The sequence below is a fragment of the Lutra lutra genome, chromosome 1 (assembly GCF_902655055.1).
Source record: "Lutra lutra chromosome 1, mLutLut1.2, whole genome shotgun sequence".
NCBI lineage: Eukaryota > Metazoa > Chordata > Mammalia > Carnivora > Mustelidae > Lutra > Lutra lutra.
Genome location: NC_062278.1, coordinates 50194793 through 50208750, shown reverse-complemented (window position 1 = coordinate 50208750; position 13958 = coordinate 50194793). Strand labels below are relative to the sequence as shown.

General features: G+C 34.4%; 2 protein-coding genes across 6 annotated transcripts in view; both read left to right on the top strand.

Moving 5' to 3' along the window:
- Positions 1-6237, top strand: part of SENP7 (SUMO specific peptidase 7) — a 170474-nt gene extending 164237 nt beyond the window's left edge. For all 5 annotated transcript variants that reach the window (XM_047723354.1, XM_047723348.1, XM_047723340.1 and 2 more), the window contains 4 exons: positions 1897-1940; positions 2035-2103; positions 2780-2930; positions 4392-6237. In XM_047723354.1, coding sequence (XP_047579310.1) covers positions 1897-1940; positions 2035-2103; positions 2780-2930; positions 4392-4529 — 402 coding nt within the window. In that variant the 3' untranslated portion in view covers positions 4530-6237. The remainder of the gene's footprint in view (positions 1-1896; positions 1941-2034; positions 2104-2779; positions 2931-4391) is intronic.
- Positions 6238-9300: 3063 nt separating this feature from the next.
- IMPG2 (interphotoreceptor matrix proteoglycan 2) overlaps positions 9301-13958 on the top strand; it is a 93135-nt gene continuing 88477 nt past the window's right edge. The window contains 1 exon segment of the mRNA XM_047723312.1: positions 9301-9636. Coding sequence (XP_047579268.1) covers positions 9399-9636 — 238 coding nt within the window. The 5' untranslated portion in view covers positions 9301-9398.

The following is a 13958-nucleotide window of genomic DNA, read 5'->3' as shown; positions in this document are numbered from 1 at the left end:
TCTTCTTTATTTTTTAAAAATTATTTATTTATTTTTGAGAAAGAGAGCAAGCAGGGAGAGGAGCAGAAGGAGAAGGATAAGCAGACTCCACACTGAGTGTAGAACCCAATGTGGGGCTTGATCTCATGATCCTGAGATCATGACCTGTGCTGAAACCAAGAGTTGATTGTTTAACTGACCAAGCCACCCAGGAGCCCCTAACTCTTCTTAAATGTTCGGTAGAATCATCTATGAATTTATCTGGTCATCAACTTTTTTATTGTTTTTTGATTACTGATTTAGTTTCATTACTAGTAATTGGTCTGTTCAGATTTTCTATTTCTTTCTGATTCAGTATCAGAAGATTGTGTCTTTCTGGGAATTCATTTCTTGTAGGTTTTCCAATTTATTGGCATGTAAGTTTTCATAATCCTTCATATTTATTGGGTGTTGTTACTTCTCATCTTTCATTTCTGATTTTATTTGAATCATCTTTCTTTTTTCTTGATGATTCTGGGTAAAGGTTTATTATTTTGTTTATATTTTCAAAGACCCAGCTCTTGGTTTCATTAATCTTTTCTGTTGTTTTTCTTTTTAGGTTTAATTTAATTCATTTCCACCCTGATCTTTATTATTTCTTTCCTTCTAGCTTTGGGCTTTGTTAGATCTTTCTTTTCTAGTTTCTTTAGGTGTAAAGTTAGATTGTTTATTTGAAATTTTTGTTTATTTGAGGTAGGCCTATATTGCTATAAACTAACTTCTTAGAACTGCTTTTGTAGCATCCCAAAGATTTTGGACTGTTTTGTTTTCATTTTCATTTGTCTCCATGTATTTTTTTGATTTCCTCTTTGATTGCTTTGTTGTCCCATTGGTTGTTTAGTCGTATGTTGTTTAGGCTCCACATTTTTGTGTTTTGTTAACTTTTCTTTTATAGTCCTCCAAACTGGCATGCATGGTCTAGTTTTGGTGTCTTAATTGACCAAAGTAACCACCTAGTGACTTTTTTTTTTTTTTTTTTTTTTTGGTAGGTACAGAGAGCAGCAGCCTTGCTATCCTGGCATAGGCTTATTTCTTTACCCTTACTGGTATAGGGTGGGCAGAAGAAAGGAAGTTTCCTTTTCTGCTGTAACAGTGACATGATTGGGGAGTTTCTTCTCTCTTATAGAAACAGACTTCCCAGGAGTGACTGGGTGGCTCAGTTGGTTAAGCATCTACCTTCGGCTCTGGTCACAATCCCAGAGTGCTTGGGATCAAGCCCTTCCTTTTTCCCTCACCTCCCCACAGTCTCTCTCTTTCCCTCAAATAAATAAATAAAATCTTAAAAAAAAGAAGAAGGAAGAAACAGGCTTCTAAATTAGGTTCCTGGGAACACTTGTTCTAAGATGCAGATTATGATAAAAGGATTATAAGGTCAGTTAAGTTGGGTAAATCCTGTGTCTTAGTCCTCTCTTAAAGATTCACTGTTACATTAGAATAATAAGGGTACTGAGAAGTTTTTCATTAAAGAAATCTGCTTGAAGTTTGATCTGTTGTTTCTCAAATTTGTCTCCACCGACAGCATATGTTGAGTTAGAAAATGTAGATAAGGGTAGATTAAATTAACTTGTTTATCTTTGCTTAAGATGGTGACTCTGAATAGAAGTAGTTAGAATTCTAGGTTGTTTTTAGGCTATGTTAAAGTGCCATAACTTCTTGAGGCCACATGTAAAAGTGTATATATAAGATACTCTCACCAGTGTAAGAACATAAATCAGTGAATTTCTGAAAAAAATGACGTTGGCTCACTTTAGATGATGAAAAGAGCTCTTACTTGAAATTTGAATTTCAGAGTATTTCAAACATTTTAAAGAGTAACTGCATATTAATTTATTCAAATTGGTTTTAATTGTAAAGTCATAAAAATGCCTATTATTTCAGAGTACCGAGACAAATCCATCAGTACCAAAGAAAATGTGTAAAAGGTAGGTACATGCTGTAATAATAGTTTTTTCAGATATTTAAATTTACTCCATATACAGATATGTACACCTTGATTTCTTTTTTTGCTTTTCATAGGCCATGCATTCTCATACTAGATTCCTTGAAGGCTGCTTCTATACAAAACACAGTTCAGAATTTACGAGAGTAAGTAATGACAATTTTACCCTCATTCTGTTACCTAAAATCTCAATAATTTTGAAGTTACTGTAAGAATTACTGAAAAGATTATGCCATGAATTATATTTTACTATGTATTTAGATGAAGTCTACAAATATAATCAATCATATATATCCCCATGTATGTTAATATTCAAGAATTAATATTTCTCAAATATTAACTTATATATATTGAAAGAAAATTCAGAATTTGTATTTGTAACTGAAAAATAAGTATAATTTTACAAAGGAACATTGCAGATATTAGTGATTATCAAAAGTATCATTTTAGAAAAAATAACTTTTTCATATTTTTATTACTTGTGTGTGTGTGTGTGTGTGTGTATAATTTTGTAATTTATTATAGAATCTGGAAATAGCTACCAGCTAAACTTTTAAAATAATTTATCAGTTTACTTCATAATATAAATGAGTTTATATATATGAGTTATGAAGTTGAGTTATTGAAAAAAGTCTAGATTTTAGTCTGAAACTCAGATGATTTTAAGTAGTAACACTTAAAGCCTTAAAACACTTGTACTGTTAAATTTGGAAATTTGACTTGAGGCAACACATCTGGCAGCAAATGTTTTTCTGTCTTTGTGTTGAATAGTAATAGTAAAGGGATTTCTACTAGAATCACTCTACTTTTTGATGATTCAAGGTATTTAGAGGTAGAATGGGAAGTTAAACGAAAAACTCATCGTGAATTCAGCAAAACAAACATGGTGGACCTATGCCCCAAAGTTCCCAAACAAGATAATAGCAGTGACTGTGGAGTATATTTACTGCAATATGTGGAGAGCTTTTTTAAGGTATGTAAAGATGTAAATAAATATTTTAATTCACAATTAGTAGGATATAATCACAAATTACTGGGTGAGCAAGAAAATATTACAGTTAATCAAGAAAGAAAATAATTAATCCACATATAATCCAGATATTGGTGTTAATTAACAGAGAAGAATTTTAAAATGGTTTGAATAATGTGTTAGAGAAAACAAAGATGAACAAAATGGGTAGAGATGGAATCTACTAAAAAATCAAGTGGATATCTAGAGCTGAAAATGCAGAATAATATATCTGAAATTAAGAACTTACTGGCATTTCTGTGATGAGCATTGGGTGTTGTATATATGTGGTAAATCACTAAATCCTGCACCTGAAACTAATATTACACTGTATGTTAACTAAGGAGAATATAAATAAAAACTTAGAAGAAAAAGTAAAACGAACTTATTAGTTGGGTTTAGTAGCAGACTTGGATGCAGCTGAAGACAGGATTAGAACTTTAAAAAAAAAAGGGCAATGGAAGGAATTCCACTATATTTCAAAGAGAAAAAAAAAGAACGTAAAGAACAGAATATAAGAGACAAGTGTGATACAGGTCAAAAAGTGTAATTTACATGTAATTAGAGTTCCAGAAGGATTAGGTTGGGAAAGAGAGAAAGGCAGACAAAAATTTGAAGAAAAAATTTCAAAACTAAACGGCCCATATATTGGGGCACCTGGGTGGCTCAATTGGTTAAGCGTCTGCCTTCTGCTCAGGTCATGATTTTAGGGTCCTGTGATTGAGTCTTGCGACAGGCTCCTTGCTCAGCAGGATGTCTGCTTCTCCCCCTCACTCTTCCCCTCACTCTCCTTCTGTGCAAGCACTCATTCTCTCTCTCAAATAAACAAATAAAATCTTTTAAAAAAAGTAGAAGACCCATATACTCAAGAAGCTCAGAAAACCATAAGCTAGATAAATACAATAATAAGCATGAGTGTTAAACTTTCTAGCTCATCAGTGATACTATAAGTAGCTGTATTAAGGAAGAAATTTTAAAAGCAAGGAATCACTCTTTGCTTTTTAAACTGTCCACTCATTACTTCAGTCATTACCAGCATTATTTGTGAAGCCCCTCTCCACTATCTGTAGGCCGGGGAGTTGAGACTGGAAGTTCTAGCCCTCTAATTGCATTGTTGGTTGTCCTGGCAGCCAGCCCCATTTTTTGGTGTGGTGTTATGAAAATTGGTATAGGAGTAGAGTATTTTTGACTAGTACTGAATGCACTTTTAGCACATAAGGATTATAGTATACAGTTAGAACTTTTCATATAGTTGGGGAGGAATGGTAATACATAAGTTTAGGTGAATTATATATTATATGAATTATATCTCAGTAAAGCCGTTATTTTAAAAAGCTAGCAATTTCTCATTTCTTGTAAAATGAAATAAAAACAAATTTAAATTGTACTGCTAAAGTGATTGCATTCTTTCTTTTCTTTCATTAGGATCCTATTGTTAATTTTGAGCTTCCAATTCATTTGGAGAAATGGTTTCCTCGTCATGTAATAAAGACCAAACGGGAGGATATTCGAGAGCTCATTTTGAAACTTCATTTACAGCAACAGAAGGGCAGCAGTAGCTAGTTAATCTGTACAAACATGACACAGATGTTCTATAAGATTACTGGAAAGCCGCTTATCAGCATTTGTGTTAGTCAGCTCACAGAGAAGAAAATAACTTGTGGTAGTTTTAAAAGTCATTGAACAGTATCTAAAATATATAAGATATATTATTAGATTGTTGAGATCTCATAGATGCAGTGGAAAATGGGGGTGGTATAGATAAACTTACTAGATAGAAATTAAAATTTCATAAATATTTGATATTTTTCTGATTAAATGTTTCTGATTATGCAATAGCATATCTAAATGTGGGAATGTTTTTGTAGATAATAAAACTATGTGATCTGTACTTCCATGTAACTGGGAGTTGAGGGGAGTTAGGTCCTCCCTGGTGCCAGCCCCAGTGCTTGTCAAGTTTGTTGACAAGTCACATTATATTGTAATTCTCTTCTTTGCAGCTCAAGCATGCAGTATGAATACTGTGTATTTTTTTAAAGAAGAATTTAGTATTAAGGCTTCAGAAAATGCCATTTACGGCATCCCTTCTGTATAGTGTAAAAGAAGACACGATGTTAGGAAGATGATAAAAATTGACTCTTTCAAAGCGCAGCTTATTTTTCTCAATTGCTAAATGGAACCGTTACTCTGCTGTAAATTGTTATATGTTCTCTTTTTCTTTTGATGTCATATGTGGGGATCTGAGAATTTAGTTCATTCATTCAGAATGAAATTTGGAACAAAAAAATTTTAACTGTCCAAAACAGATTTGTAAAAATTACATATGTAGCTCAATTAGTTTATTTGAGGTATAGCTTTATCAATATTGACTTCTATCCTATTCTGATATCTTAGAATGTATGTATAAAGTTTCTGTAAGTGTAGAAGATAAAATTGGTGTCCTCATAACTTTAATTAAAAATACCCTCAAAATCTTATTTATTAATTGTTAGAACTAAATATATAATTTTATAACTCTGTTTACCCAGTATTCATCTGCAAAAGCCAGATTGCTAGAATTGCTTTTATATTTTTAAATTATAGTTTTTAGAGACCTATGATCCCCATGGAGCTTAAGTTTTTATTTAATGTTCAGGTAACAGTTTTGAATTCATGTGATGATGGTGGTATTACATGGTTAAAGACTTCACAAGCTTTTGATGTTATCAGGAAAATTTTGAGGGGACAATGATACTGTATTTTCTCAGAAAAGAAACATGTTTTCTAAGAGTTATTTTGATCTTCTGTTTTAAGCATCTCTTGGATTTATATTGTTAACTGTATATAAAGCAGTGAAGGAAAGGCAATTTAAGATAAAGCTAAAAGTTGGAACATTTTATTTCAAAATCATGTGAATTTGAATTTGTCAGTTAAGCCTCAGTGTTTTTGAGTTTTTGTTAATCTTGTCATCATCTTTATATTGTTAAAGATATTTGTCTTTTGGAGATTTCTTATAAAGATGGTTATAATTACATGTTTTCATTCCCAACTTGTGTGTATATGGGAGGGGACTTTTTAAAAAGACTATTAATTATTTCATACAATTTTGGGAAAGCAAGTAGGTAATACATCTTCTTGTGACTTCTTAACTTTTTGTTTGTATGTTTTTCAAAGGTACCACTGTCCTTTATCATGTTTTGAAGATTGTTTAAAATTCATTTTCCTAAATTCATGTGGAAATGATGCGTTGATTTTCAACATTTTATATTAAACATGTTTCCAATTCATTAAATCAAGGCATAATATTCTTTTCTTAAGAAACATGAGCCATTCTTAGAAATAAATTTTCAAATTTATGATTTCCAGTTCATATCATATAACTGATGCTTAGATTAATTTTTCTTTCTTCTTTAACAGGCATATAGTTAATTTGTTGATTCAGGAAACATTTTTAGAGCATCTATTAGTAGGCAATTTGCTAGGTACAAAAAAATGAACCGCAGCTTTTGTTATTGAGTCATTTATAGTCTATTGGGAGAAATGGACATATGAATAGTTTTAATATTCCTGGCAAAAACTGTAATAGACTTTCTTGGGAGCTCAGGAGAGAGTTCATCCTAGTTGTGTGTGTGTGTGTGTGTGTGTGTGTGTGTTAGTGAGAAGTGGTAGAAAGATAGTAAGAGGGTTGTCACTGGACAGGGAAAGTCTTTCCAGAGAAGATAATACTACTTTTAATTTACAACTCTTGGGATTAAAAAAAGGAGTAGCTTTTTTTTTGTTTGTTTGACTCCTATCTAAGTAAGACTTAGAAAAAGTTTAATGCCTCTTATAATCAGCTTGTTTTCTTTTTATGTTATGGGGAAAAAAAGGGCTCACAGAGAGCCCTTTCTGATCTGGTTCCAATCTATGTGCTGTCCTCATCTTTCCAGTGTCACCTACTTTTTAATCATATAAAATTATTCACTTATGCTGTAATTGCTTTTGGCTTAACACCAAGCTTAAGCCTTTTCTTCATAGCAAATTATCTTGGGTTTTATTTCTTATCACTAGTGTTTCTTTAGAAATGTACTGGGCTAAAATAAATGTAAAATGTCATTTGTATTCAATATTTTTTTTAATTGTGAAAATGACCTCTAATTGTTGAACTATGCCTGGTCTGGGAGAACTGTGAGTAGACATGGATACTTTGAAAGCCTGCTTGACCAGAAGTATATAAAATGGTATTGGAAAACATATGCTTTTTCCTTCCTTCTACAGAGTCTCTTGTAACTGAACTTGTCCTTGGAGAAATTTGGAAACTTTGCCTAGAGGCCATTAAAAGACAGGCTTTTGTGGGTATCAGGCTTCCTTATGCTGGTATGGTCTACACTCACCCAGCTGGTCTCTTCTCTTACAACTGAGTGCATCCCTTTTGGAGGCTGAAGAAATTGGGGTCAGGACTACTTTAGGATTCTCAAGAGAAATGTGCTTTAGATCTTTACCAAACAGTCCCCGCCCCCCCCCCCCCCCAAAACTTCACTAGAGGTACATGACATAAGATGTAAATCCTAGCTTTCCCAGGGACTTTGATGAATTTAATTGCTTTCTACTAGGTTTATTTGATAAAAACAACTGTCCTAATACAAAGAATTTTATCTGGTCCTATTGTGGTAAAAAATATCCTTTCTTGGCTAGGAGTTCCTCATGTACATAAACACACCGGGTCTCATGTTTAGTAGCTAACACAGTTATCATGTGGCTATCATTTTTATTGTATGCTTAGTATGTATCAGGCACTATTCTAAGCATTTTCTGTGTATTTACTAACTTAATCCTCACGATAGCCCATCATGGGTTAGGTTTATTAGTCCTATCCCATTTTATAAATACAGAAGAAGACATTAAGTGGTTATAACCAAAGATTTTCAAATTTCTTTTTTTTAAATAGATTTAATTTACTTGTCAGAGCACAAGCAAAGGGAGCAGTATGGAGAGGGAGAAGCTGGCTATCTTCTGAACAAGGAGCATGATGTGGGACTCCATCCCAGGACCCTGGGATCATGACCTGGGCTGAAGGCAGACACAACCAACTCAGCCACCCAGGCATCCCAGATTTTCAAATTTTTTATCAAGGAGAGAAATTTACATGATAGTAACTATGCCGAAAAGAAATACCTCCAGGAAACTAGCTAGAGTAGTTTTGTACCTAGCTCTGTATTTCTGAAGTAGATAGGTATAGTCAGTTTGGGCTTGTAAATCTTTTGCTTACAAATCATAAGTCCTAGGGGCACCTGAGTGTCGCAGTTGGTTGAACTTCTGACTCTTAGTTTTGGCTCAGGTTGTGAGCTCAGGGTGGTGAGATCAGGCCCCAAGTTGGGCTCTGCATTCAGCATGGAGTTCTGCTCGAGACTGTCTCTCCCTCTGCCTCCACCCCACCCACACTCTCTCTCTCTCTCTCTCTCAAAATAAATAAATAAATGAATCTTAAAACAAATCATAGACCCTAGAAGAACCCAGAGAACTTGTGAATCTGTCATGTCCAACCACTAGATTCATAAAAATTGTAAAACTCCATGAAACATACGTGAAAGAGTATTTTTAAGTGGACTCCTTGTTAAAGGCAAAGAAAGAGCCGTAAAGAGCTTAGCTGGGTAGATTAGAATAAAGAAATTGTCTCTCCCCATCTGTTCTAATTAGCTTATCTCTTCCACTTTCATAGCTGTGCTGGTTATTTCAGGAAAGAAGTGACAGGTATTTTGAAAGGACACCATTTTTATTTAGCTAATTTATAATGGTTTTGGAATGTTTGTCAGTTCTCAAATATAAACTCTTAAATGTTAGACCTTTCCTATAATAATTTGTTACTGGAAGTTTCAACTCTTTTCGGGTGTTCAGGTTAAGGATTTTGGTTTCTTCTCATTCCTTTGATTTTGGCCCAAATGATTATGTTTCCTCATTTGGGGAAGATTTCTCTGGGTATTTTGATACTTGTCGTGATAGAAGGAAACCTTACATCATTAACAGGTATTTAAAAATCTATATATTTTTTCCTTATATTTGTATTATCTCTTTAAAAATAACATTATTTGATACAACTGTGTAAGAAATTGAATCAAATGCTATTATTTAGTCTTTGTTATTGCTTCATTTAAACTTTAAAATCTCTCCAATAATTTTGTTTTTTTTCTTTAGTAATTTTTACTTCGGACTTACTTCCTCTTATTTCTTGTGTCGCAATTGGATATATAGTTATTTCAATAACCAAGAATCTTGAAATAAAGGAGTAGGAGTTAGATGGAGAAAAAATTGACAGCTCACTCCTCCACTCTTGAGGCATGCATGTCTGTAGTCTGATCATGACTTTAAAATTGAAATATGGCACAAAAGTCAGTTTTTATTTGTTACCTTTCATACTGTATCTTTGTTCATTATCAGAAGACTTGTCTATGCTTTCATTCTGTAGCACAAACCTACATGTCTTTAGATATCCAAGAACCCAAGAGTGCGGTTTCTTTTTTCCTGACTGACTCAGAATCCACAGACACTTCTCCTTCTACTGAAAGGAAACTACCTCTGGACCACAGAGAAACTGAGAAACAGTGGTTGCTGAGAAGAAGGCGATCTATTCTGTTTCCTAATGGTGTGAAAACCTGTCCGGGTGAAAGTGTGACAGAGGCTGTGGCAAACCATGTGAAATATTTTAAAGTACGAGGTAAGTGAGCATCTAAACCTTGAGGCTTCATGATGCAATTCAAACATAGTTCTAACATGTGTGTTGTATCTTGTGAAAATTCAAAGTCTGTGATAATTTAGACAGATACTGAGCCAAATATTATCTTTGTATTAGCTATGGGAAAGGGACTTGCTGAAAGTATAGTATTTATACAGATTCAGAGGAAAGTTTAAGAGTGGAAACGGCTAAAGCCTTTTAAGCATGTCAAAAATACCAGTTTATGTTATTGGAAAATTTAATTATTTTTCCTTCATCATTCAGTAATTTGTTTAAATATACCTGCAAGATGTATTGTCCATGGCATACTTACCTATTTGGGTAATTAGTTACTTTATATACATGAAAATATAATAAATTTCTATATTTTATAGTCCAGACATTCTGCAGATTCATGATGATAAGTCTCTGGTTGGTATACTTAAACTTATCATGTCTAAAATAATGGCACTTCTCACAATGGACCTGAAAGCAATTAACTAGGATTTTATTTATTTATTTATAATTAAGATTTTATTATTATTTTTTTTTTAGAGATAGAGACAGCAAGCATGCAGAGGTGGGGGTGAGGGGTTGGGGGGAGGACTGGCAGAGGGAGAGGGAGAGATAGTCTCAAATAGACTCCACACTGAGCCGGAGCCTGATGCAAGCAAGGCTCGATCTCATGACCCTGAGATCACAACCTGAGCCAAAACAAAGAGTCTGTGGGATGCTTGACTGACTGTACCCAGGATTTTATTTTTAACTAAACAGTATTATCCTTGATCAAATCGTTTTTTATTATGTGTATAAGTTCTGTATTTACTAACCAAATAGCTTAATTGACCATAGTATGTCTCTGAGTTTCGAAGGAATCTCACACTTCAGTTTTTGCTGCTCAGGAGACAATAAAAAGCCATAAGATGGGTGTGATGCTAGCAAACTAAAGTAGAGGTAGATGATTAGATGGCAGGGAAATCGGACTTGCTCATTTATGTATTTATTCAACAAATGTTTATTGGACATGTATTTTCCATGCCCTGGGCTATATGGATCTTCAGTCTAAGCTGCTGCTTTATCTTCTTTTTTTTTTTTTTTTTAAAGATTTTATTTATTTATTTATTTATTTATTTATTTGACAGAGGAGAGAGAGAGAGCAGAAGCAGGCAGAGAGGCAGGCAGAGGCAGAGAGAGAAGCAGGCTCCCCACTGAGCAAGGAGCCCGATGCGGGGCTTGATCTCAGGACCCTGAGATCATGACCCTAGCCGAAGACAGCGGCTTAACCCACTGAGCCACCCAGGCGCCCCCTTTATCTTCTTTTTTACTTTCCTCTCTCTTGTCCTTTCACTTCTCCTAGCTCACCAAACCTTAAGTCTTTCTATTTTTATATATTTTTTTCAAAGAAAGTATTTTTTAGTTTTTATTTAAATTCCAGTTAGTCAAATACAGTGCAATATTAGTTTCAAGCACACAACTTGAGTGATTCAACATTTATATACAGCACCTGGTGCTCATCAGAACACATGCAGTCCTTAATCGCTAACACATATTCTACTCATTCCCCCCCTTCCCCTCCAGCAGCCCTCAGTTTGTTCTCTCAAGAGTCTGTTTCTTGGTTGGCCTCTTTCTATTTTAACCTTTGCTCATTTGTTTTGTTCCTTAAATTCCACATATGAGTGAAACCATGCAGTATTTATCTTTGTCTAACTGACTTATTTCACTTAGCATAATACTGTCTAAGCAATTGTTTTTAAAATAAAAAAATTAATACCAGATATTACATATATTTATATATTTAATTTTTTTTTATTAAAGTGTCACTCTATTAGCACCTTTTTAAAAGCAGGTATTTATATCTCTTAATTTTATTTGGGACTATCAAACATTACTAAGTAGTGAGCTTTCCTTTTACCTTTTTAAAAAAAATATTTATTTATTTATTTATTTGTCAGAGAGAGAGAGAGAGAGAGAGAGAGACAGTGCATAAGCAGGCAGAGGCAGAGAGAGAAGCAGGCTCCCCACCGAGGAACCCGATGTGGGACTCGATCCCAGGACCCTGGGATCATGACCTGAGCCGAAGGCAGTGGCTTAACCAACTGAGCCATCCAGGCGTCCCTCCTTTTACCTTTTTTTTTTTTTTTTTTAAGATTTATTTATTCATTCATTTAACAGACAGAGATCCCAAGTAGGCAGAGAGGCAGGCAGAGAGAGGGGAGGAAGCAGGCTCCCTGCAGAGCAGAGAGCCCGATGCGGGGCTCGATCCCAGGACCCCGAGATCATGACCTGAGCTGAAGGCAGAGGCTTCAACTGCTGAGCCACTCAGGCACCCCTCCTTTTACCTTTTTAATGGAAATCTATTGACTGTGCCTTTGTGTATGGGGTATGTGCCAGAAGTGGCAAATTCTAAAGAGGGTGGGAATAGAATAAAGGACTGAAGATGAGTGAGAATGACAGTTTATAACTTAACAAAACATGATTTCTACTTCCTAGATTTTTACTTTTAAAATAAATAGATCAGAATATCTGTATAGCTGTTGGTTATATAGTGAAGAGGAAATAACCACTTAAGAAATGTGGTTATGGGGATGTCTGGGTGGCTCAGTTGGTTAAGTGTTTGCCTTCAGCTCAGGCCATGACCCTGGGATCCTGGGATCAAGTCCCACATCAGGCTCCTTGTTCGGCTTCTCCCTGTGCCTGCCATTCCACCTGCTAGTGCGCTCTGTCTCTGATAGATAGATAGATAAATAAATATATAAATAACATCTTGATATAATTACTTAAAAAAAAAAGAAATGTGGTTATATCAAGTCAGGAAACAACAAATGTTGGCAAGGATGTGGAGAAGGGGAACCCTCTTACACTGCTGGTGGGAATGCAAGCTGGTACAACCTTTCTGGAAGAGTATGAAGGTTCCTCAAAAAGTTAAAAATAGAGATAACCTAGGACCCAGAATTTGCACTGCTAGATATAGGGTACAAACATAGTGATCCAAAGGGACACCTGCACCCCAGTGTTTATAGCAGCAATGTCCACAATAGCCAAACTATGGAAAGAGCCCAGATGTCCATGGACAGATGAATGGATAAGGAAGATGTGATACACACCACACACACACACACAACACACACACACACACACACACTGAATATTGCTCAGCCATCAAAAAGGAAATCGTACTATTTACAATAATGTAGATCTAGCTAGAGAGTCTTAAGGGAGTGAAATAAGTTAGAGGAAGATAGTCATATGATTTCACTCATATGTGGAATTTTAAGAAACAAAACAGAGGGCCATAGGGGAAGGACAGGAGAAATAAAAGATGAAATCAGAGAGGAGATACTATAAGAGACTCTTAACTATAGGAAACAAAGTGAGGGTTGCTGGAAGGGAGGTGGGTGGGGGGATGGTGTAACTGGGGGATGGGCATTAAGGAAGGTACTTGATGTAATGAGCGCTGGGTGTTACATGAAACTGATGAGTCACTGAACTCTACCCTGAAACTATTAATAGAGTATATGTTAATTAATTGAATTTAAATAAAATAAAAGGAAAAATAGGAACAGATCAGCAAAAAAAAAAAATTGTGGTTATATCTTTTAATTCTTATGTTTATAAATTTAAGAGATACTATTGAAAAAGAAGCCAACAAAATGAAAAGCATTCCTAAATAATTGATTTTCAAATACAGATCTTATGAATGGAATCATTGGAAAGGGACCTCACAGAGCTGAAAGCGTTGGCACAAGCAGATCAAGATGGTACCAATGTTGGTACAGTTATTACTGTCATTTGTAAAGAGTAAATGTGTTTTTGAAAATTAGAAAAAATGAATATATCAGCATAGGTTGTAAAGAGATTTTATAGATATAATTGAGATTATGCGCTTGGAACAAAATGTTTGGAACTTAGAGGGAGAGATCATTCAGTGTTCAACTAAGCTAATTCAATTTAATGGTTTGAGCAATTTTTCCTTCATAGAGTATCTGGCTTCAGTTGCTAGTTGGTGTAATAAACTTGAAAAATATCTTCATTTAAGCAAGAAGCAACTGCATTTAACCTAATGATTTGTAAAATTAAACAGATATTGAGGGTACTTGGAATTGAATGCAGTTAGTAGTATCCTCCCATTTAAAAAATTCCACTTGTAGTTGCACTTTTAAAATACAGCTTTATTAATGTATACATTGAAGGATTATGAGCTGTGTATTTAAATTATACTATTTGATTAGTTTTGAAAATGTTTTTACCCTTGAAATCATCATGCAGTTAAGAAAATGAATTTATCAGTTACCTCCAAATATTTTCTCATTTGCCTTTGTAATCTC